General features: G+C 42.8%; 1 protein-coding gene across 13 annotated transcripts in view; it reads right to left on the minus strand.

Moving 5' to 3' along the window:
• Nucleotides 1-10,870: 10,870 nt before the first annotated feature.
• ABCB5 (ATP binding cassette subfamily B member 5) overlaps nucleotides 10,871-24,086 on the minus strand; it is a 170,422-nt gene continuing 157,206 nt past the window's right edge. For all 13 annotated transcript variants that reach the window (XM_075587168.1, XM_075587158.1, XM_075587163.1 and 10 more), the window contains 4 exons: nucleotides 19,854-20,051; nucleotides 17,076-17,282; nucleotides 14,892-15,038; nucleotides 10,871-13,162 (listed from right to left, as the gene is read on the minus strand). In XM_075587168.1, the coding sequence (XP_075443283.1) occupies nucleotides 12,965-13,162; nucleotides 14,892-15,038; nucleotides 17,076-17,282; nucleotides 19,854-20,051 (750 nt within the window). In that variant the 3' untranslated portion in view covers nucleotides 10,871-12,964. The remainder of the gene's footprint in view (nucleotides 13,163-14,891; nucleotides 15,039-17,075; nucleotides 17,283-19,853; nucleotides 20,052-24,086) is intronic.

Raw genomic sequence — 24,086 nt, forward strand, 5'->3', positions numbered from 1 at the left:
TTTTGTAGTGCTGAATGAGTGGTTTGAAGGAGGTTTCGTCCACTGTAAATTAGCTGCCGGCAATATGTCCCCCTGATTAACTCCTATTGTGGAATATATCATGTGGCTGGGTGAGAACGTCTCTGAAACTTGCACTGCCCTTCTGGCAGAGAAAGGCGCAGATCCATTCTTTTTATTACATTTTTAATTTATTCATTTATTTTTTCCAAAAAATTCCAATTAACGCTCGGTCCCATTTCGGATCCTAATTGGTAGGAGGGAATCCCTCCATTGGTATTTAATGGCTACCCCAAGTATCCGTAGACCAACTCCCGTATGAAGCGGAATTTGACTCAAAATGTGTGGAGGTTTAGGTCATCACACCAACGTCAGACGCCATGCCGATGGATATTCAACACTGACATCCCTTCCCATCCACCAGGATGCCAACTTTGACTACTCTCACAACTTGCCGGTTGGACATCCTTATTCCACCAAGGACTTTGTTTGGGACTGCAGGACCTGGTCATCCTAGGTCCCGAGCCTTTTTGGTTGAGTCTTAAACAGGTGTGTTGGATGGAGAGATCTGTATGACCTCATTTTATATGTAAGTGTCCTACTTGTTTACTTTTACTTTACATTTTATTTATTTGAAATTGATTGTGTTTCCTCCTTTTGGGGACTCCACTTTTCAGAGCCAGCAATCACTGGGAGTGTCTGAAAGCCCAATTTGTGAATCAATCTCTTGACATTTGCTCAACACCATGAACATACGTTAAATACCCCCTGCCAGATTTGTAACTGATATCCCCTATTTGGAGGTTGTGATTAATTGCTGTTGTAATTAAAAAGTATATTTATTGTTGTAACACGTGTTCCCCCCCGCCCTCACTTATGGACCAGTGTATGGGAGCGGGTGCATTACCACGCTTGTATGGTGCTCTACCTGTTTGTTTGCAGGAGGTCTGAGTTGTCTGCATGATGTTAAGGAGACAGGAACAGGACTGGTTCATGTAGATCTCTGGGTTTGTCATGGTGGTGTCAGCGCCTCCAGCAGTGATGGATCCCATGGAGTGTAGTTGTCAGCCCCCATCACTACACAATTACCTCCCTCCTGCCCAGGAACTGACACCTTAGGCAGAGGTATCTTGAAAGGTACTTTATTATAGGACATTCTGCAGCATCTCTTTTTATTTTACACTCCACTTGCCCCAAGCTTTCTAGACGGTGCACCTTCTTCATTGGTGATCTGCTCCAGGTGGTCATAAGGCTAGCCAGCCTAAAATGAGCAAGCTTACCCTGCCATGGGGAGGACTCGCAGCTCCCACCCTATACACCCTCCTTCACCCAAGCCAGGGCTCAGAGAGGGACACTCTCTCCCTCCTCACTCCCTGAGGAGCTCAGAGGAACTCTCCACTAACTTTGGTTACTCCCATAGAAACCTCTAAAAGGGATGGGCTCATGGACTGTACCCACCTACAAGGGGCTGTACACAGGCCATGAGGCACCACCTACCTTTCTTCACTTTCTGGGGAAGCAGAAGGGTGGTCACTGGCCCATAGATTATCCTACTAATGCCTAGATCTTAACACACATTCAGTTTGAATGGGACTGCCAGGGACCCCCGCTGTGTTTATCCGATGGGCCATTAGTCTGTCTGCTGAAATGTCACTGAAATGTTGCAGCATATACCCAGCATGTACCTGGGTCTTGTTGGTGATAGCCCCAGATTTTCCAAGGCAAGTTTTAGAATACTCGTCGGTGCACCTGTATGTGATTACTTGGTTTCCTACCTATAAAGTATGGTTGTTCATAAGATATGTGTCCTGTTGCATTGTCTGACTCCACCTTGGTTTTTTGCAGGCTGAATACGCTCTCTCAGATATAGGGGAGGTGCACTCAGGCTGCTTCCCTAGTGTATATATATTAATACATATTGGGAAATAAAGAGGGTTACATAAACTACGGTGATACTTACAGCTTTACTTTAATACAAACCTTCAAAGTATAGTCTACTTGCACTGTACTTTAGCTGACATTACATTAGGAATGGTTATGGTGCCATCTAGTGGAAATTACGGGATAAAGCAAAAATAATCATCGAAATACATGCACAAGGCAAACAAGGCTAGCAAAAGTCCAATATTACACCGACAATCTTAATCAAAACACAGCAAATCCAGCAAACTTCTGGAAGGTAATCAACAATATAGTCCAGCATTCTAGTCATCAACAACCATCTGATATAAAAAAAAAAAGGGTGGTACTACTCTGACAAATCACACGGACATGGCAAATGCATTCAATTAATATTTTGTGAGGTATGATACTTCCCTACTATCAACGTGTAACCCTAACTACAATCATGAAGCTCAACCTGTGAGAAACTCTAACGCTTCACCGCCACCCAACAGTGCTTACCATTTTCAATTTGTCTCAGTATCTGAAGAGGAAATTACACAGGCAATCCTAGCATTACAACTGAAAAGCCAACATGGGCCTGACATACTGCAATCAAAGTTCCTATAACTCAGTGCCCATTATTTCCATATCGTTGCCATACCACTTGTCTTCCTAATCAACTGTATTTTGTATTCAGGGCATATCCCACAGACCTAAAAAACTGCTAGAGTTGTCCCAGTATTAGGGTGACCAGATTTACAAAAGTAAAAACTGGGACACATTAAAACATTTTTTATAAAACAAATGATATCACCAACTCCGCCCCTTCTCCTTAATGTCTCTCTACCCTGCTCTGTCCCCCCTTCTCTCACACACACACCCCTTTCTCTCTCCCTCCCCCATATCCCCAAAACTAAGCAGCCAATGTGGACCTGACTTACTACAATCTAGGTTCCTACGACTTGGTGCCCCAGCAATTGCCAAATCAATTGCTTCCATAGTCAACTCTATCATGTCTGCAGGCCATATCCCTAAGACCTGGAAAGCTGCCAGAGTTGTCCCAATCTTCAAAAGTGGGGACAAAAACACTGTCTCAAACTACAGGCCAATCTCCCTTCTCCCAATCCTATCCAAAGTCATGGAAAAATGTGTCCACTCCCAATTAAGCGATTACTATAACAAGACAAATTTCCCTAGCCAATTCCAATCTGGCTTTCGCCCCAAACACTCTACCGTAACTACCCTGCTAAAAGATTGCAATGAAATCCAGTGTGGAATGGAACGAGGTCAACTCACTGGTGCAGTATTCCTAGATTTTGCAAAGGCTTTTGAAACTGTTGATCATGCTATCCTGCTCAACAAACTCCAGAGCTCTGGAATAGGGAAGCATGCTATAAACTGGTTTCAGTCCTACCTATCAGGTAGATCCCAACATGTGTCCATCTCTGGCTCTAACTCTAACCCCCTGGATATCACCTGTGGCGTCTCGCAAGGCTGTGTTCTGGGGCCCCTACTCTTCTCAGTGTTCATTAATGATCTTCCCACTGCTTGTCAGGAAGCCTCAATACACATGTATGCAGATGACACAATCCTATATGCACACAGCCATAGCCTCTCTGACCTTCAACACATACTTCAGTCTGACTTTTTCAGACTCGAAAACTGGATTTCCCAAAACAAACTGTTTATAAACACTGACAAGACTGTAACAATGGTGTTTGGGACCAAGACTAAATTTTTAAAGCTTCCAGTGACTGAGCTCCAGATTAGAACCAACGCTAACACCACCCTAACTCCTGTTACTAGTTTTAAATACCTGGGCATATGGTTTGACTCCCACTTAACATTCGGGATGCACATTGATACCCTGACAACCAAGACCTATGCCAAACTATGGGTACTTTACAGGAACAAATCCTCCCTAAATCTCCTTGTCAGAAAACGTATCGCACAGCAGATGTTAATGCCAATTATTGACTATGGAGAATGTGACGACTCAGGAGATTCATTCCTCTGCTTGTCCCTCTCTCCCATCTCCTGTTACCCTTTCCACTCCTTCCCACTCCTCTCCTTCACCTTCTACCTCTCTCCCCTTGCCGCAGCGCGTTCCCTGCAGGTCTCGCATACTCACGCGCTCCCTTAGCCCCTGCTTTGATCCTCCCCACTCCCTCTCCCCCACGGTAGCTCCTTTACCTTCCCCTGTGGTGCCATCCATCCCATTGCCTCTCCTCACGTGGTGCCTGCGGCACGGCACTCCGCGCCTGGTGACACATCCGGTGCGTGCACTCCCTCAGCCCATGGAGGACGCACGTACATGCTCCTCTCTGCCTTTGCTGGCCATCGCGCGGGCACAGGCCTCGCGCGCATTCCCTTCCTCTTGGCTCCGTCCCCCTCCTGCGGTCTTCCCCTGCTCCGTGCGGGCCGCGCCTGTGTTGCAACCTGTGCGCGTGCATCCCCAGCTTACAGGGGGCGCGCGCACAGACTCTTCTTATCAGGTTCCCCCTGTCTCCACCTCCCTAGCTGTACAGGCCATTCCCCTGACTGCCCCTTCTGTCTCCTCTTCTCTCCCTGACCTATCTCTAGCTTCTCCCACTTCTCTCTCTACTCCTCCCCTCTCTCCCATTGGTGCACCTTCCTTTATAATCCCTGTCTGTCCACCTCTTCCTCGCTCTGCATAGTTCCTGTTTCCCTGTGTGTACCTGTCCTATGCTGTGCTCCCTCTGTGCTCCTGTGATTACCTGCTCCTGTGTTACTTTGGATTTCCCTGGCTTTGACCTCTGCTTACCCTGGACTACTCTGCTCTCTGGTACCCCTTTGAACCCTGCTCCGCATACGACTCCGCTGACCTCTGGCTTCCTAGGACCTGGCTTGCCCTCTGACGACTCTACCCTCTGGATTCCTGGACATTGGCAAACGGACGCAACTATTCTCACGGACATTCCTCAAGCGTTGCCAGTATACACTAACAACTCTTCCAACAGGCCAAGCAACGCTATACCACAATCCGGGCTTGCTCCCACTGCTGTGGGTGTGTGGTATCATACCGTACCCACCTCAGTACTGGGGTCTAGCTTGGTCTGCGGGCATACAGGCGTGACAGAGACATAGTATATGGCTCGGCACCTCAAACCCACCTTAGTAAACTTGACACCCTCTACAATTCAATTTGTCGTTTTTTTCTCCAAAGCAACTATAACACACATCACTGCGAAATGCTCAAAGAACTAGATTGGTCATCACTCGAGTCTAGGCGCAAAGTTCACCTTTCCTGTCTTGCCTTCAAATTCTTTATGGGCAAGCTACCCAGCTACCTGATCAAGCTCCTCACCCCTACCACATGCAGCACCTATCACCTGAGATCAGACTCCAAAAGACTGTTCATGGTCCCAAGGCTCAACAAAGTATCCGGCTGCTCCTCCTTCTCTTACCGTGCACCCCAAATCTGGAACAACCTACCAGAGACTCTTACATCCACCAGCAGTCTAAGTTCTTTCAAATCTAAGGCTGTCACATATTTTAATCTGGTCTGTAACTGTTTCATACGCCCATAATATAAATTATCTTTAACTGTGCATGCAATGTCTTGTATATAATGTATATCTTGCTCATTATGTAACTGTATTTGTAAACATGTATTATTTGTCTTAACTCTGTGCCCAGGACATACTTGAAAATGAGAGGTAACTCTCAATGTATTACTTCCTGGTAAAATATTTTATAAATAAATAAATAATATCCCTCTATTCTCGTTCTCCCCACCCCTACATTCTCATTCCACCCTTCCCTGTCTCTCTCTCTCCCTACATTCTCTCTCTCCTCCCATTCTCTCCCTCTCTCCCCCATTCTCTCCTTCCCTCCCCCCATTCTCTGTCTCTCTCTCTCCCCCCCCCCCATTCTTTGTCTCTCTCTCCCCTCCCCCATTCTCTGTCTCTCCTCCATTCTCTGTCTCTCTCTCTCTCTCCCCTCCATTCTGTATCTCTCCCCCATTCTCTGTGTCTCCCCCCCATTCTGTCTCTCTCCCCATTCTTTGTGTGTCTCTCTCTCCCCCCACTCTGTGCCCCTCTTCCCATGCTGTGCCCCTCTCCCCATGCTGTGCCTCTCTCCCCACACTGTCTCTCCCCATGCTGTGCCTGTGTCTCTCCCCATGCTGTGCCTGTGTGTCTATCTCTCTCTCTCTCTGCCTCTCCCCATGCTGTGCCTGTTCTCTCTGTGTCTCTCCCCATGCTGTGCCTGTGTTCTCTCTGTGTCTCTCCCTATGCTGTGCCTGTGTGTCTCTTTCTCTCTGCCTCTCCCCATGCTGTGCCTGTGTTCTCTCTGTGTCTCTCCCCATGCTGTGCCTGTGTGTCTCTCTCTCTGCCTCTCCCCATGCTGTGCCTGTGTTCTCTCTGTGTCTCTCCCCATGCTGTGCCTGTGCCTCTCTCTGTGTCTCTCCCCCCATTGTGTGAGTGAGTGTGTGTCTGTGTCCCCCATGGGTGGGGGAAGCCATCTTGAGCCCTGGCAGCAGACACCGGAAGTTTTCACTGACACTTTCGGGTCTCACTGCTGGGGCTCACTGACCTGGCCCCTGCTCTCCTCCATGCATTGTCTGCTCTCTGCTGCCCCCCCTGCTCTGATGGTCAAAAGCGGAACAGCCACAAAAAAACAGAACATTTTACAGCATGTAGGGCAGCCGGGACAGAGACTAAAAAAACGGGACAGAGGTTAAAAAAAACGGGACTGTCCCGGCTAAACCGGGACACCTGGTCACCCTACCCAGTATTCAAAAGTGGGGCCAAAAACATTGTCTCCAGCTACAGACCAATCTCTCTTCTCCCAATACTATCCAAAGTAATTGAAAATGTGTCCGATTCCACTTAAGTGATTACTATACCAAGACAAATTTCCTTAATCAACTCCAATGTGGCTTTCATCCCAAACCACTCGATGGTGATCACTCTCTTAAAAGTTTGCAATGAGATCCAGTGTTGAATGAAAGTGGGAGAACTTACTGGTGCAATATTCCTAGATGTTGTAAATGTTTTTGATATTGCTGTTCATGTTATCTAAGCTTCAAGCTCTGGAATTAGCGAACATGCCTTAAACTGTTTCACTCTTATCTATCATATAGATCCCAAATTGTGTCTATCTCGGGTTCCAGCTCCAAATCCTTAGGTGTCAACTGTGCAGTCCTGCTCTATTCTGGGGCCCCTAATCTTTTTAGTCTTCTTTAATGATCTATCTTTAGCTTGCAAGGCAACTTCAATGCACATGTATGCAGATTACACAATCTTATATGCACACAGCCCTAGCCTCTCTGACCTAGGACACATACTTCAATTTTATTTTTTAAGACTTGAAAACTGGATTTCCCCAAACAAACTGTTTTTAAACACTGACAAAACTGTAACAATGCTATTTGGGACGAAGGCTAAATTTCTACAGCTACTAACGACAGAACTACATATCAGAACCAATTCTAACACAATGCTGGCCCATGTGACAAGTTTTAAATATCTGGGAATATGGCTTGACTCCTGTTTGACATTTGGGTTGCATATTGATACTTTGACATACAAATCCTATGCCAAACTATATAGAAACAAATTCTCCCTCCGCCTGCTGGTAAGAAAGCATGTTGCACAACACATCTTTAAGCCAGAAATAGACTAGAGGGCCATAGTATATGGTACAGCACACCAAACTCACCTTAGAAAACTACAGTAGTACCTTTGTTTATTATGACCCGATTGGATCTCGGGCATAAACCACGCCCCCATGACTCATAGGGGGCGGGACTTTCTCCTATAAATGATAACCGGCAAAGCTAGGAAATATACTCCTCCCCTTGAAGAAGCGTGTTAGCCCATGCAAAACGATCGTCGGGACATGATGACGTCATAGGCGACGTCATCAGAAGTGGCAGCGTCTGTTTACAGAGAGAGCAGAGAGACTCTTTTCCAGCCAGGCTTGTATCAGCGACGGAAACCTTTGTGTTTTGTATTCTTTACCGGCTGTGGTTATATGATTCCTTGGATGGCTACATTGTATATATCATGCAATACTAGTGATATATTAAGAGAATAGAATACACTATATTTCTCCTTTGTTTTGTAATACAGTGGGGCTTTTAAAAGTACATTTCCATTTGCTTTTCCCTTTTCCACGGTGGGAATACTGAAATTTTCAGAACTACAAGCTGAACTATACTATGTTGTGTGATAGATTTTATACCACTACAGAGCTGGACTATACCTTTTGGTAACAGGAATTTGATACTTACATTTCTGATACTCTCTTGCCTGAAACTGCACCCATTGAGATTCCTTGTTTATAGGCTTAAAGGGACACTTACCTGCTTATCTTGAAATATTTATATTTTGAAATTAGACGCTTGTGGATAGCAATTAATTTGATATATCATCAGGATACTTATTGATATATTGCTTATCTTACCACTTCACAATGGGGTTATTTTAATGTTTGAATGTGATATATGTGTTTTTAACTTAAATATTTGAATGAATAAAACTTTATTATTTTCTTCATAGCCTTTTTGGGTCACGATAGGCTTATTTTGACCTATCAACAGTACTTATCTGGTAGACCACTGTTAGTCTAATTACTGTATTCCAACATTGAGTGCTCTATATATGAAGGAGTCTTCTTGATCCTCTTGGGATCAATTCTGTTATACAAGCCAATTGTCCCTCTGAGCACAGGTTCGTAACATGAATATACATAAATACATGGATGAGCGTTTTTTTTCTCCTTTATAGATAATAGGACTATTGCCCATTACTATGTGTGGTGTGTGTGTGTGTGGGGGGGAGTTTGGGGGTAGAGAGGGTGGATGACGGGGGTAGTTGCCCCGGGGAGGGTGGTTAGGCCTCCTAAGGGGTTAGCAGGAGGGTTAACCTCTTCATTACCTTGCCGGTTAGCCACTAAGGTAATCAAGGGGGTGTTATTAATGTATTTTAATTTTTAATGTATTTTTAAATTACAGCTTAATATTGATTGCCAATGTGGCTATCTAGACTCTCCATTGAGAGGGTTTAGTTATCCACAGTGACAATCAATAGTTTTATGTTTCAGGTGTATTTTATTTTAAAAAAAATTGGCAATTGTTGTACAGTATGTGTATTTTATTTTGATTAATGCCCCAAACCACTATTAGTCACATTTGGCTAATAGGGATATTTGGCATTAGTCTAGATGGGGGTGAGTAGTTAGGCCACCAAAGGGGGGGTGGTGGTGTCAGGAGAGTTTAACCCCTTCATAACATTAGAGATTAGCCACTAAGGTAATTAAGCTTTTAATTTAATTTTTAGTACACAGAATTGAAGCACAGGGTCCCGGAGCTTAACCACATTAAGTTCATATCTGTGACCTCTTGCTTCACGAGATACAGACCTCCAAATGGGTGCCAGTTTCTTAAGGCTGTTTAAATGTCCCAGTCACGTTGACCGTGACTCGGGACATTTTAATTAGCAAGAGATATCGGCATCCCATATGGCGGCATGGGTAGAGAGAAGTAGTCTCTCTGTGTCTCCCTGTTCTCTAGTTGTCCTATATTTGGACTCCTTATCATAGTTGAAAAGGTGACTTCTGTCAAATTTCTTAACCACCTCCTTACCATCTCTTTGTATAGGTTCACTGATCACTGTACGTATCCTTAATAGTTGACAATATAGGAGACTATCTTTCACGTGCGAGGGGTAAAAATGACTAAAATGTAGGAGATTACTTTGAGTGTCTGTTTCAAGTATAGATCTGTGGCTAAATTGTCCTTATATACCCACGTATCCAAATAGTTAATGCTATGCTTATCAGATGTTAATGTACACTGTTCAGATGTTCAAAAATGTCTTGTAGACTTCCTGCATCCCAGTCCAGATGATAAAGATATCATCTATGTACCTTACCCACATACGACAATATGTTTTATAAAGATCTGATACATACATACATATGTTTTGCTTAAAAAATAGAGTGAACATACAGTATTGGCATATATGGGTGCCACATTAGTCTCCATCGCTGTTCCCTGTTTGTGACTATAGATTTGTTCTTCAAAAAAGAAAGTCATTCTCTTTAAGAATGATGGTAAGTAATGTAATCAGCCAATGTAATATTTTATTTACCAATAGTGTAATCCTATAACATCTGCAGAAAATGAGTGGTAGCTTTAACAAAAGCTGATGACGAAAGGTCTTAGTACCTAGTCCAGGAAAATTACTACTGGTTGAAATACCGAATTTTTTCCTGCTAAAATAGTTTGACCATGTGGATTAAATGAATCCTTATGGATCTTGTAGGACTCAGAAGACGTGGATTCAAACACGAAAATTAGTGTGATAAATCAGGGATTTAGTCTATAGGTGTAGAACAAGTAAACCTGGGCACTTGAAGGGGGTATCTAAATTGGGTGCTCTTGCAGAAAGTATATGGGTTTACACCCTAAATTGCTGCTCTCTATTTCGATCGCATACAAAAATTAAATATAGGTGCTTTTTTTGTAGGCCATCATACATGCTTATGATCAATGATATGGTATGTTTGTATTTACTTTGTTATTATTTCAGATAGGAAAGTGGCACTCTCCTAATAGGGGTGAGTATCTGCATAATTGTATATGGTAGATTTTGAGTTAATATTTCACAATATCTACTTCCTGAATGGGCTACCCTATAATGGTCAACGGATAGAATTGTACCTTTAGCCCCTTTGTAGGGAGCGAAACATGTGTTGGCAGTGGAGCGAGTAGCAGGATATATGTGGTGAGAGAGTCCAGTTCCAGATGGATTTTCTATATAGAAAAACCGAGATAGTTACAGTGTAAATAGCATCTTTAAAGTAGCACTTACTGTATATCTCCTATGATCCAGAACTTAAATAGCAACGATATTTGATTTACATGAGAAACTGTCAGCAGATATCGTATCTTGGAAGCTTTTATTTCACTATCACCGAGAAAGTGTGAATCATCCAGTAAAAATGTACACAATTGACATTAATTCAAGGGATTTTTATTGTAAATTTGACACTCTGCTTAAACATTTAAGTAGACAATACAATCTATTAAATGAGAAATCTGACTGAACATTTCAAACCCTAATATAAACAGAATAAAACAACAAAATAAGCACTCATAAAAATATAGTAGTACAATTCAATATTAAATAACTATAATATCATTTTATGTTGTAGTCAAAGAATTAACCAAGGCAGTAATTCTGAATACAACAAGACACTTATGGTTATTACCTATTTGTTGGTTTTGAGCACACACTTGCGTATCATGTGACAGTTACTGTACAAGTGACATAGCTCTAGAGACTCGATAGAGTGGTCATTTGGTTACATCTACTCATTATAAATGGACCTTCATTGTTTAATTCTTAGAACTCCGATGGAGAAACAAGAACCAATTTAAGCTCTTGTTCCTTGTGAGTTTCCCCTAAGAACCACTATTTTTTCTATAACAACCAATTGACCATAGTGTTTAGCTAGTGTTATTTATTTTTTATGCCTGCTATATGCTTCAGGCATATGTTTGTTTACAAGTTTCATGCTGAAATATAAGCATTATCACTGGAGCATATTGTTCTTATTTTGTTGAATTCACAAGTTCTATAGTCCTACAGATGTAGCAAGAGTTAACATCGTGTGGTGCTGCGGGCGCTCGGTTATGGCATCAAAGGTTTAACGCTGCAGAAGCATGGAACCCCACTAGCGTGATTGCAGCAGACAGTCCCCAGCGTTGCGTTTGTCCATGGCGCTAGGGACAGTAGTCTTACTACATCTGTATATCCACTGAAGTTGGGGATTGGGCTGTTTTCTGCCTGGATTCCCCATTGTCAATTGAAAATTGTCCGATTGGCTGCTTCGGCAGATATAGAATATACCCCTTAATGTCATTATGAACATTATGTAAGCTAACATGAGCAGAAATGCTTGTATCAATCATATTTAACTGACTTTCTGGAAATGTACAGTTTTTCTTCAGTTTTAAATGCCCTGCCCCATTAACCCTGCGTGTTTAACTTTGAATGGTAGAATCTGTAGCTTGATGATTCATTGTTCAGTCACTTTAACTGAGAAAATAATGGAAAGTAAAAGCCTGCATTTTACTGTTATCTGAAAAAAAGGGCTGCTCGAAGCTCAAAACAGAGAGTATAAGGAAAAATATATAATATATATAATGTCAGTATAATGGATGAACGAGATGGAAAAGGAGAGGGCATCTAAAATGGGAAGGAGTGCAGAGGGTGAAAGGACAAGAGCAGCATAGAGTGGTGGTGGGTGGAAGAGAGATAGAAACTAAATAGTGGGTGACAGCAGAAGATAGATGAGGACAGCAGAGGATGGATGAATCAGGAGAACAGCAGTGGGTGGAAGATGGGGAACGAGGGGCAGAAGAGAGGGTTGATGGATGTGGGACACCAGAGAAGGTGGAGGGGCTACAGATATGTGGATGTAGTTGGGGCTGGAAGGACTGAAGAGTATTGTCTTACCTCAGCCTCCGGATCATAGTATGCATTTCACTCACTTGCCTGCTCTTTTGCCATGCACCACTCACTGCTCACGTTGCTCATTATGGGTGCAAAATCAGTGCTCAGTGGTCAGTGAAAGCGGAGCACCAACAAATCATGTCACAAAATTAAAGTGGCAGGGCACAAATGGCAGTAGAGTGTCCTGCCACCTTGAATTCTGGGGGCTGTTAACTCTCATGGACTATGGGAGATTTGCATGTCTTTCTTGTGAGGCCGTGAGACAGGCTGTAAATCTGGGAAACTCACTGCATTAACAAACTGACATTATTTGTGAAGTGTATGAAGAATATACACAAGCTTTTAACAGCTTCTAGCAGCAACTATATTTATTTTTAACGAAAAAGAACATAGAGTACACTGTGATAAATAAATAAAATTGCTGGCAACACAGTTCTTGTTAGGGACAGTCTAAACAGAGCAGTGGTGTATTACAAATGTGTTAGTGTCATCTGCTGACTGAAAACAGAGAATGCAACAATGATACTCAAAACATAACATGATGCAGTTTATAGTATAGTTTTACCAAGTTTTATGCTGTACTTTTAACTTTGTTAGGTTATTGTCTGTGCATTCACTAAATTAAAATATGCACCACGATTTGAAAGAAGCTGTTGATGACTCCCGTGTTCTATTATTTTTCCATTCTTCATGACAACAATCATATCAGCATTCTGTACTGTAGATAGCCTGTGAGCAATCACAATGCAGGTTCTTCCCCTCCTTGCTTGATCAAGGGCTTGTTGTACAACCTTAATGTAACAGAAAATATATTTGTAAAAAATGTCAGGTTGCGGAAAGTGTAATTTTACTATTTATAATGTACCTACTATGTTTTAAACGAGATATCCCACCCTCCACCCCCCAGATTTCAATGGAGACATTAGTGAAGGCTAGAGATGGATAAACGTGTGAAAATTCAACCCGCTAATTATTTAGGACTTCTAGGTGAAATTCGATTCTCAGACGAATATTGAATATTCGGATGTGAAGATGCTATAAAAACATTTGAGCGAATGCATGCAGTCCTTCCCGTGGCCACCATTCACACATTAGATTCACAGGAAGTGAAAGAGTTGGCTACTATTTTGGGTCTGCCTATTTGCTCCACTAGCTTGTATGTAAGCTGAACAGGGTGGAACAAGTGTTGCTATACTGTTGCTATATATTAGCAGTGTTTGTAACATTGTTGCTCAACTACATTGAATGAGCTCACTCCAGCAGCTTATTTCCTTACTGCTGGCTATATGTTACAGATTTATTCTATATCTATGTTATAGTTTATAGAATTACTAACCGTTCACCCCAAAGGTTGTTTCTGCTTCAGCATATGAGGTGTAATAACTACTCAGTAAACATTTACTAAGATCTGCAGTATATATCTAACTACACAGACATATACTGTATATCTCGGTTGTATCATCTCTATGGATACAACAGTACAGACTCTGAGGGATTTAACCCTTGATACTGAATCACCGCTAGCAACTGTGTCACTTTGCAGACCCAGGCACCCTTTTTTATTTAGCATAGTATGTGTCGTTCATTTTCAAACACCTTTTTAAATTAAGATTACTCTTAAAATTTTTATTTTTAATTCATTCACTATCCAACATTTGACCTATGGGCATCTGTGCTCTACTAGCCGGGTTCTTTTATTTAGCTGAGCAGACGTCCCTACCTTCCCCCCCCCCCCCCCCCCGTCTCCACCCCCCCACCTTTCCCACTAGGTATATCCAAAGGTGCTGTTGCGCTAAAAGGTTGATAATATACAAAGATTATAACAAGGATTTGCCCATCATATCTTCTTGGCATAAAGTATGTACTGTACTGTACCTAGGGACACTGGCAATCCACCTTCGCTGGCAGAACCCAAATTATTCTTTGATAATATTGAGACACTATTTTAGTAGGAGTTCATTCCCCTCCTCCCCCCCTCCCCCCGAACCCTTATTATGCTTGTACTTGCATGAAAGCCAGTGGACTATATTTTTTGCTTTGGTGCAATGCTGTAAGACAAACATTTATTCAAACTTTGTCTCTGAGATAAATGCAATTAAGAAAAAAAGGGCTTAAATGTTTGCCACAGATTCAAAGATTGATACATCCTACATCCTACTATAATTTGGACATATTATATCTACTCTCAAACTCTTCATATTGATCCATATTTTGGCCTTTCAAATCACTCAATCGACTACATTAAAAGTCAAGATCTATGTTGAAAAGACCTTTTTCATTTTAAGTTGATATTTACAAAAAAGTAATAATTCTCTGAAGGGCCTTATTCTATATATTCCAAAGTGGCTGTTTGGGTAATTTTCTTCCGAAATCACCATTGAAACCAATGGGGATTTTTTGCTTAAACCAGCCTGAATGGCCGCTTTGGACTATATAGAATTTCACCCAGAGATGTATGGTGAATGAAATTCTGATTTGCAGTTAAGCTGTACTATGCAGGAGTGATGTTTCTCCACTTACCTTCTCACTTTCGTTGTCTAGTGCTGAGGTGGCTTCATCGAGAAGTAAAATCTTTGGTGCACGAACGAGTGCTCTGGCAATAGCTACTCTCTGCTTCTGCCCCCCAGAAAGCTGCGTTCCTTTTCCTCCAACGGGGGTATTATATTTCTAGTGACAAAAATAGAATCATATAAAAAGGCACTAGTATCATACATACAGTACAATTTTTTTATTGGACAAAATCATAACTATAACCTTCACCTTGTAAAATAGTCGAAGTAGATTAGGTGTACAAGGATTTAAGGTAAACCAAAACCAATTTCCCAATCTGCTTCTTATTTGACATACCTAACTACCAAGGGAAACTTGTGGCTTAGATCAGCAGTGTGCAGACTGGGGGGCGCAAGATTATGTAGGGGGGGCGCGGGCTGCTTGCAGGGAAACCTGGGGGCGGGCAGAGCTGTGCACGGGCGGCCAGAAGCTCCGTGCAGAGGCTGCTTCTATGTGTCTGCGTCTTGCAGAGGGGGCGGGGCTTCTCTCTGCACAAAGACAGCCCAACCTTCTCTTCCTGTCTGCTTGTGTGTTGTAATGCAGTGGTGCGCAAACTGGGGGGGCAATGAGGCGCAAGATTAGGGGGGCGCAGGCGGCGTGCGGCGAAAACTGGGTGCGCAGGCCGGCAGATGCTGTGCGCAGGAGGACGAAAAAGCTGTGCGCGAGGGGCGGCCAAGAAGATGTGCACGAGCGGGCAGCCGAAGATGTGTGCGGGTGGCTGAACAGGATAGTGCAGGTGACGGCCACGTGATGGTGTGTGCACACGCGCAGGGGCTTCGGAGGTACGGGGAGGAGCACAGCATGCCCGAGCACAGTGAAGTCAAACGCCCCTCCCGGTGTCTGCCCTGCAATAGCGCTTTGGTCCTGCTCTCCTCCGCTGGCAACCTGCTTCGCTGCGATCCTCTGCAAGTGAAAGGGTAGGCTGCCACTATATCAATCATACTATGAATGTACAGAAATAATTTAAAAAAAAGTGAAAACAACATTGAAAACGGAAAAAAAATAATAATACTGTAGGTAGGAGTGTGGATAACACTGGGGATAGCAAGACAAAGAGCAGGGAGGGCACGGAAGAAAAAAAAGGGGGTGGGAGAGGGAAGGGAGGTAGCAAAGAGGTGGATGAATGCCCCCCAAAAGTATTGCCTTTGTGCACGTACGCTTTCCCAAGCTTGGCGCTTGGGGAGACAAACAAAATTGATTTTGAAGTGCGCTCAGCAGCAGTCAATGCACACACACACACACACACAGCCACACACAAACACACACAAATAGCCCCTATCCACGCTTGCAAAATTATGCAGGATACCCTGCGCTCATGCTTGGAGAGTTGGTGATGTCACCGCTCTCAGCGGCAGCGTGGATGCAGCCTAATTTTGCAAGCGCGAGCTGTTGAAATACTGCTGCGGCACAGTTTATTCGAGCATTTGCCCGTTCTGTGCCGCAGCAGTAGCCTGGCGCGCGCCCGAGTGTGACGGGCGCACGCCGAAGCAGCGGAAGAGCGCCCTCCGATCGGGGCGCTCTCCCTACCGCTGCCGGGTCCCCCGGAACCCCCTGCCGCTGTCCCGCGATCGCGGGACACCAGGGCTCCCTCGGGGAGCCCCTGGACACGCGTGCAGGGGGCGCACGCTCCCGATGACGCGTGACCGCGCGTCTATGACGCGCGGCACGCCGAGGGGCGGCCACTAGCAAGCCGGGAGATTTCCCGGCTTGCGGTACCGACCACACTTCAATAAAGTGTGTCGGTAGTGTATGTAAGTATTTAGACATATTTGGATTTATATTGTATACCGTTTAATAAAGGGTTTTTTTGTTTTTTTTTTCATGTGATTTTGATTACATCAGGCTGGGGGGGCCCGAGAAATTTTATGGATGAAAAGGGGGCTCGGCATAAAAAGTTTGCTCACCCCTGGCTTAGATCACCAGCATGTTTCACTAGTTGCTTATTTCTATTAACTAACCAAATTTGGAGCTGGAACCTTGTAAAAAAGAGAGACGCTTGGCAAGATAAAGTCATATTTAAAATGTTTAGGCTTTCGATTGAGCTAGCACCTAATGTAACCTCCTATCTAAATAATAAATAACATTTGGTACCCTACCCTCCCTCTTATTCTCAGAAATATAACATTTGTTTCCGAAAGCTTTTCTTTTTTTTACCTCAGGTAGTTCTTCTATGAAAGAATGAATATTGGCTGCTTGGGCTGCTCTCTGTATTTCATCCATTGGCACGGTGCGAGTGTTGTCCCCATAAGCAATGTTTTCTGCAATGCTGCAGTCGAAAAGCACTGGCTCTTGAGACACAATTCCAATTTGGGAACGAAGCCATTGTATATTTAAACTTTTCGCATCTATGTTATCAAACAACTGCAAACAGAAAATTGGAAAGTTCAATATTTGCTGCAGAACTGGTGCAAAAAATACCAGCACATTCACCACTGACTTTTTACAGCATTGACCCCCCACTTGTGCTTTTACCAGCATCTAGTGAACTAGGATTCCCCCCTGTAACCCCTGTTTTGGCGAGTTTGAACCTAAAACCTTGTATTGTATATCATAGGCTAAAGCAGTAAAATTCCAGGCATTATTGAAAATTATTGCTCTCTGATTGGTTAAAATTCCGGGCATTATCCACAGTAATGCCCGGAATTTCAGCAGCTTGCAAAATGCAGTTTTCAATCTGTTTATTTCCGGCCAATCAGCTTTCAGTACAGCTGAGACAGGGCATGGGATTGGTTTGAATTAAGTAAAAGCTCTGAGACATGGCAGGGGATTGGTAAAAAAGTTTCAGCCAGAGTTTGACTCCTCCTCTCCTGAGCTGACTGAGATTTTCTGAGCAGATTCAGTTGAATGGGGGTGGGGGGGGGGGGGTGGGGGATAGAGACTGCAAAGAAGTAAGTGTATTGTGTATAGAGGTACAGTGTTGTGTGTGTGTGTGTGGGGGGGGGGGTGCTGTGTTGTGTGTAGATCTGGGGGGAGAGTGCAAAGTTTAGTAAGTGGCTGCATTTTTTATTGTGGCTGCATTGTGTGTGTGTGTTGTGCTGTTGTATGTGTAGCAGCAGTTTGTGTGAGTGTAGAGCTGGTGTGTGTGTGTGTGTGTGTGTGTGTGTGTGTGTGTGTGTGTGTGTGTGTGTGTGTGTGTGTAGAGCTCCAGTGTGTGTGTGTGTGTGTGTGTCAGTAGCAGTGTTTATGGGTGTAGCATGTGTGTGTAGCAGCAGAGTTTGTGTGTGTGTGTAGAGCTGCTGCTGTGTGTGTAGAGGTGCTGTGTAGTGAGTGTAGAGGAGGTGCTGTGTTGTGTGTCTAGAGCTCCAGTGTGTGTGTGTAGAGGCACTGTGTCATGTGTGGTGTGCTGTTTTTTTTGTGTGTGTGTGTAGCAGCAGTTTGTGTGTGAGCTGCTGTGTGTGTGTTTGTGTGTGTGTGTGTTTGTGTGTGTGTGTGTGTGTGTGAGCTGCTGTGTGTGTGTGTGTGTACACAGAGGGGGAGGCAGTGTGTGGATATAGATATCTGCAGTGTAAGAGTATATAGAGGTGGTTTCATGTATTTACCATTTTATTTGAATATAAATATCTATTTAACTATACAAAAGTGTCTATTATTTATGAAATAAGCCTACATTTAGCCTATAATAGTAATAATCCCCTCAGAACAGGGCATTACTGGCCAATAATGCCCTGGCTGGGTTAAAGTACCTCGGCTTCGCCTCGGGCCTTCAACTTTTCCAGCCAGGGCATTATTGGCCAGTAATGCCCTGTTCTTCAGGGATTATTACTTAAACATGCTATTTACCTGCCAGAGTTTCCAGATTTTCCAAATCCTTCTGCAGATAAATTACCTACTGCTATGATTTTACTACCTTACATAATTTAGTGCCATCAGCAAAAATGGACACTTTGCTCTCTATGTCAATCTCAAGGTCTTTAATAAAGTTAAGTACTGAACCTAATCTTGAGATACTCAATTTACAACTTTAGCCCAACCTGAAAAGATTCAATTTATGACAACTCTGTATTGTCTATCCTTCAACCAGTTTTCAATGCAGATGCAAATATTTTTACTGAGTCTGATTTCCTTTATTTTATACACTAACCTCATGTGGCACCGTATCAAAAGCCTTTGGAAAATGTAACTAGACCCTATAGAATGCATTAAACCTGGTCTTAATTCCTACTTGCCTCCTCAAATAAACTAATAAGGTTAGTTTGGCATGACCTAGCATAAATCCATGCTCACTATTACTAATACTTTTGTTATCCATTAGGTATTTATGAATATTATCCCATCTAAACCTTGTTGCTTCCCCACTATTGACGTCAGGCTTACAGATCTGTAATTCCCACGGTCGTGATCTAGCTCCCTTTTTATATATAGGCATCATCTCTGCACTATGCCAATCTTGTGGTACTGAGCCTGTGGAAATTGAGTCTTTGAATATTAAATGTAATGGTTTGGCTATTACTGAATTTAGCTCCTTAAGAAACCTTGGTGTATGCTATTGAGGCCTGGTGCTTTATTTACCTATATTTTATACATTTTTGTTATTAAGATACTCAAATAATTATTTAGGGTTGATCTTACTTTTTATTGCAATCATTTTTGTTTTTCACTTTTTGCTAATCTAATTGCCCTTTTGTAACTTTTATTACATTCCTTATGATTCTGATATACTTCCTCCATCCCTTCTGACTTAAAGAATCTAAATGCCTCTTTTCCATTTCCTCCCCTACCTGTTTATTTAGTTACCTTGGTTTAAACTTCTTTCTGTTGTATTTATTACCCAAGGGTATACACTGATAAGCGGTTATCTAACACTGTTTTGACTACTTCCCATTTATTTACGTCTGTTTATCTATTATTCTTGTATCAACATTTAGGGAATTATTTGAGCAGTATACAGTATTTAGATTTGCATTTAGTTGCCGTCTCACAGGTTGACCTTACCACTTCTCCATGAACTGGGTCATAGAACCTCTGTAGAAGCTGGACCGAGGTGCTCTTCCCACATCCACTGCTACCAACAAATGCCACTGTTTGTCCACTTGCTATTTTAAATGATAAATCTTGGAGCACAGAGACATCTGGACGAGATGGATATTTGAATGAAACTTTGCAGAACTCTAAATGTCCCTGGAATATATCCTGTAAGAAATTCATTTACAAATTAGGTCCTTGATCACCTTTGTCTTGGCAAATAAGCTATTGAAACAAACTGTGGTCTCAGCAAATTGTCTAGATTGGATTTGCAATAAAGTAAATGCCCTCAGTCATGTAAGACTTTTTGTATAATTTGAAATGTTATTTTATAACTTACAAGATACTGTGGGGCTTATGCAGAGATCAACGTTAGTGAAAGGGAAAACGGCAATAAAATAGCCACAGAATTGGCGTTAAATATGGGCGGATGCAGGAAACGGCGTTACCTTCTTGTAGAGATGTTGATAGTGTTGGCGAGTTTCCATTCAATGTCTATGTAATTTCACCGATGTATTGTAACGGCAGCGAACTGCAGCAAATTGCCAAGTTTTGCTGGCGACATGGAACTCGCCATATTATGGGGCAGAATGGCGCGTTCAAGCGCATCGATGCTACTAGCATACCACCCTATCTAAACATGGCGAATTTAATGTTCTCGTGTTTGGCGAATTTTAAAGTAACGAAACCTGTTGTGGCGGATTTTGTGAATCCCGCCATGTTCTCGGGAGGACAAGCTTCTCTGATGCGTATTTTCGCCAAAAGATGGCGCTATTTCCATTCTCTAACGTCTCTGCATAAGCCTGTGTATGTTTAATAGATAGGCACATTTAGATCTGAAGCCAAACTGTGATAAGTGCAATAACAGTTAACCCCCCTCTTCCTACACACACACTTTCCCCCCTTACCGGTTAGCTTAGGACCTATCATCAATTGAGTAAAGCATTCTGCTGGTACTAAGATGTACTAAGATGTACTATAAAGCAGTTTAAAGTAATCCATAAAATGTCCATTTTTATAGTCCTTTCGAAAGATGTTTATTCCTCAATCGTTATCCTAAATATAGAACAACTAGAGGTTTTCATAATGATGCATTATTTTGATTTGTGAACAAACAAATACCTATCAAATGCATAGGTGTAAAGAAAGGTTGCCCCTATTATAGCACTCCCAATGATTGTATTGATGATTATATTAAAAATATTTTCTTTATTAGTATAATATAGTAATATAATATACACTAAGGAATAGCCAACACTCTTATATTCAAAAAGTCATTTGATACTATTGGCACAAAGCAGCTTTCTTTGTAACTGAGTAGCCTTAGCATCTACAAATGTGAGAAACTAAGTAATATATCTCCGGAGACAACTTACTAGTCTGAAGACCATGCAGTACAAAGCTACTAAGTTATACTTTATTAATATTGTGAGCTCCAACAGAGTCACACAATTTGAGTATCTGTCTATATTTGAGTATTTCAAATATTATTTGCTCTACTGGAGTCATTAACATGGTAGTCTTAAACATTGTATCTTACAATGTCAGACTTGGTACACAAGGATATTAATAATTGTCATCACACACTCAGTCAGTGGCGATTATCGCCTTATGCCATTGGGAGTAGTTATAGTCAGACGAACTGAGAACATTAGATACACTATACTCCTATTCTGTGGTGATCTTCGCTTTTAGAAAAATGGAGTTATAGCAATTCAGTTTAACTGTATGGCAGGAGGATTAGTACTATTGTCCTACCTCTATACAATAGCCCGTTATATTAATATGGCATAGTACGGAGACCCTTACACGGCAAAGTGATATTTTGTGTTTGCTAGTCCACCATTATTTTACTATATTATACTAATAAAGAAAATATTTTTAATACAATCATCATTACAATCATTGGGAGTGCTATAATAGGGGCCACCTTTCTTTTCTTTACACCTATGCTTTTGATAGGTATTCTTTGTTCACATGTTATTAGCTCCAGCACCCCAATCAGTCATAGACAGTAGCAAGTGTTTTTTCCTTTTTCCACTTCCCTCATTGTATTCCATATAATTTTGATTTGCCTATAAGTGGGACAACTTTATAGTGGCAATCCCCCCTAGGAATTAAGTGAACTAATGGAAGTGACATGTTGAAGGGGCTACAACTGGGTGATTGATGCAATTTTTATTCAAATTAACACACAGCCCCGTTATTGACTTAATGATGTGTTAACTTAAGTTAAAGCCTTGTTAAGTGCTAAATCTCATCTACGCAGTGTAAGGCCAGGTCCCCGCTGGCAACTGCAGCGCCTGCTGTGGCAGACGCTGCAGGGACAAGAGCCGCCCCACAATGGGGCCGGGCCCGCTGCGAGGGTGGGCTGCCACGCTGCACAGAGAGAAACTCCTGCTCTCAAGAACATTGAGAGCAGGAGTCGCGATGGAACGCTAGGCCACGCCCACCGGTGGGTGCTAACTGCTTAGTAATGAAGGGGTTAACTCCACCCACAACCCTCCGGCAAGGCCTAAACACCAACCAAGGGCCAAATACCACCTTCACCCACCCCCACTACCCACAATAAACTGCGCACTGGTGGTTAACCCCTTCATTGCCTTAGCAGTTAGCTGCTAAGGTTATGAAGTTGCCTGTAAATGCATTTTTATTGCATGGGATTCTGGTGCTGATATTAATGGGAGTCCATTAGTCCATTAGACTAATGGCCAATCCCATGCAGAAAAATGCATTTTTTTTCTAAGTCCTCTCTCGCCGCCTTCTCAGCAGGTTCTCCCCAGCCTCAAGCCAACTTTTCCTGGCGTGAAGATTTAGGGAGAAACTCGCCATTCTAGAGCTGTGATTAGCCTCGATAAACATATTGAGTCTACTAAAATTGCATGAGTTTCAGAACCTGCCGATAAATGGCTTATCGCCGCTCACCCGGCGATTTGTTTTTGACGGCTCCAAAAATGGGCGATTTATGCCTTTATCGCCCACTTATCAAGTCTTACAGTATAGCAATAGGCTTTTTGGCCGAAAAGACCTCGATAAGTGGGTTATCGAGGCTTATAGAATAGGCCCCTCTCTCTCTCTTCGAAAACCCATATTTCAGGCTCCGGAGGGAGCTAGCGCCACCTTTAGGTAAGACAGGTGTAACCCGAGTCATGTTAAGCTAATGTGAGGCAGTGCTAACTTAAAGCTGCAGTTGAAACTGTCGTTTAAAGGGAAAAAAATGTCATTCAATATGTGCATCATACTGATAAGTGATTAGCTAAATTGCTGATCAATCCGTTCTCCTGTAATCGATCACTGAAATTTGGCTGGAAGTTCACAGCCAACGTTCTGCAGGGAAGATCATGTGACCCGGCAGGCACTAGATTCAATTGGTTCCCTCCTATAGAGGGCAGGGCTCAAAAAGGTGATGCTGTTTCAGATGGGGAGGGGGATGTGACTTTGTATATGTTTGCTATAGGAACAAAAATGCCTGTTACATTAGAATACATTAAAAATGTCTGTATAATTGTTTATTTTCTTAATGCTCCAAGTATTTTCTCAAAGTACAGAATTGATTTATTAAAAAAATACACATGTAGGATATTGCTTGAACTGCAGATTTAGCATGTTCTTAAGCCTATGCTAATGCGATAACGAATGGCTACTGTTTTTGCATATAATAAGATTTCTGGATTAGCGTTAGGCTGAGTCCATAGAAGGACCGATAGAGCTGAGCCGTGCGGATGCTCCGCGATGAGCCCCGTCATCCTCAATAAGGATGTCTTGAGAGGGGGCTTCCGTGAGGGTCCGCAGGCGTGCTGAGGCGCAGGGATTTTCAGCCGACATCAGAAATTGTATCTGAGCGTGCTGTCGGCTGAAACACCCAATCGGATCGAAGCATCTTCACGACATCAGCGCGGTGACGTTGGCGCCGTGACGTTGACGTCTGTGCTTTGCGGCTATTGGCCCCATGATGTCAGTGCTCCGCCTCCCGATCGTGCACGCTGGCTCGCCTGCAAGTCCATTCAATCGCTCCTGATTGAGCAGGCGAGCATCAGCGCGGAGGCACACTGTCGGTGCTTCCATGGACGCAGCCTTAGAGTTAGGGAACATAGCAGACGTTATGAGTCCTGAGATAACAGCGTTTTGTTGATCTGGGCCATAGGAAGATAAGACTTGGGAGAAGTGTGATTTAATTTGGCTACTGATTTACTCTGGCTCTTT

Source organism: Ascaphus truei, chromosome 2 (genome assembly GCF_040206685.1).
Source record: "Ascaphus truei isolate aAscTru1 chromosome 2, aAscTru1.hap1, whole genome shotgun sequence".
NCBI classification, from domain to species: domain Eukaryota; kingdom Metazoa; phylum Chordata; class Amphibia; order Anura; family Ascaphidae; genus Ascaphus; species Ascaphus truei.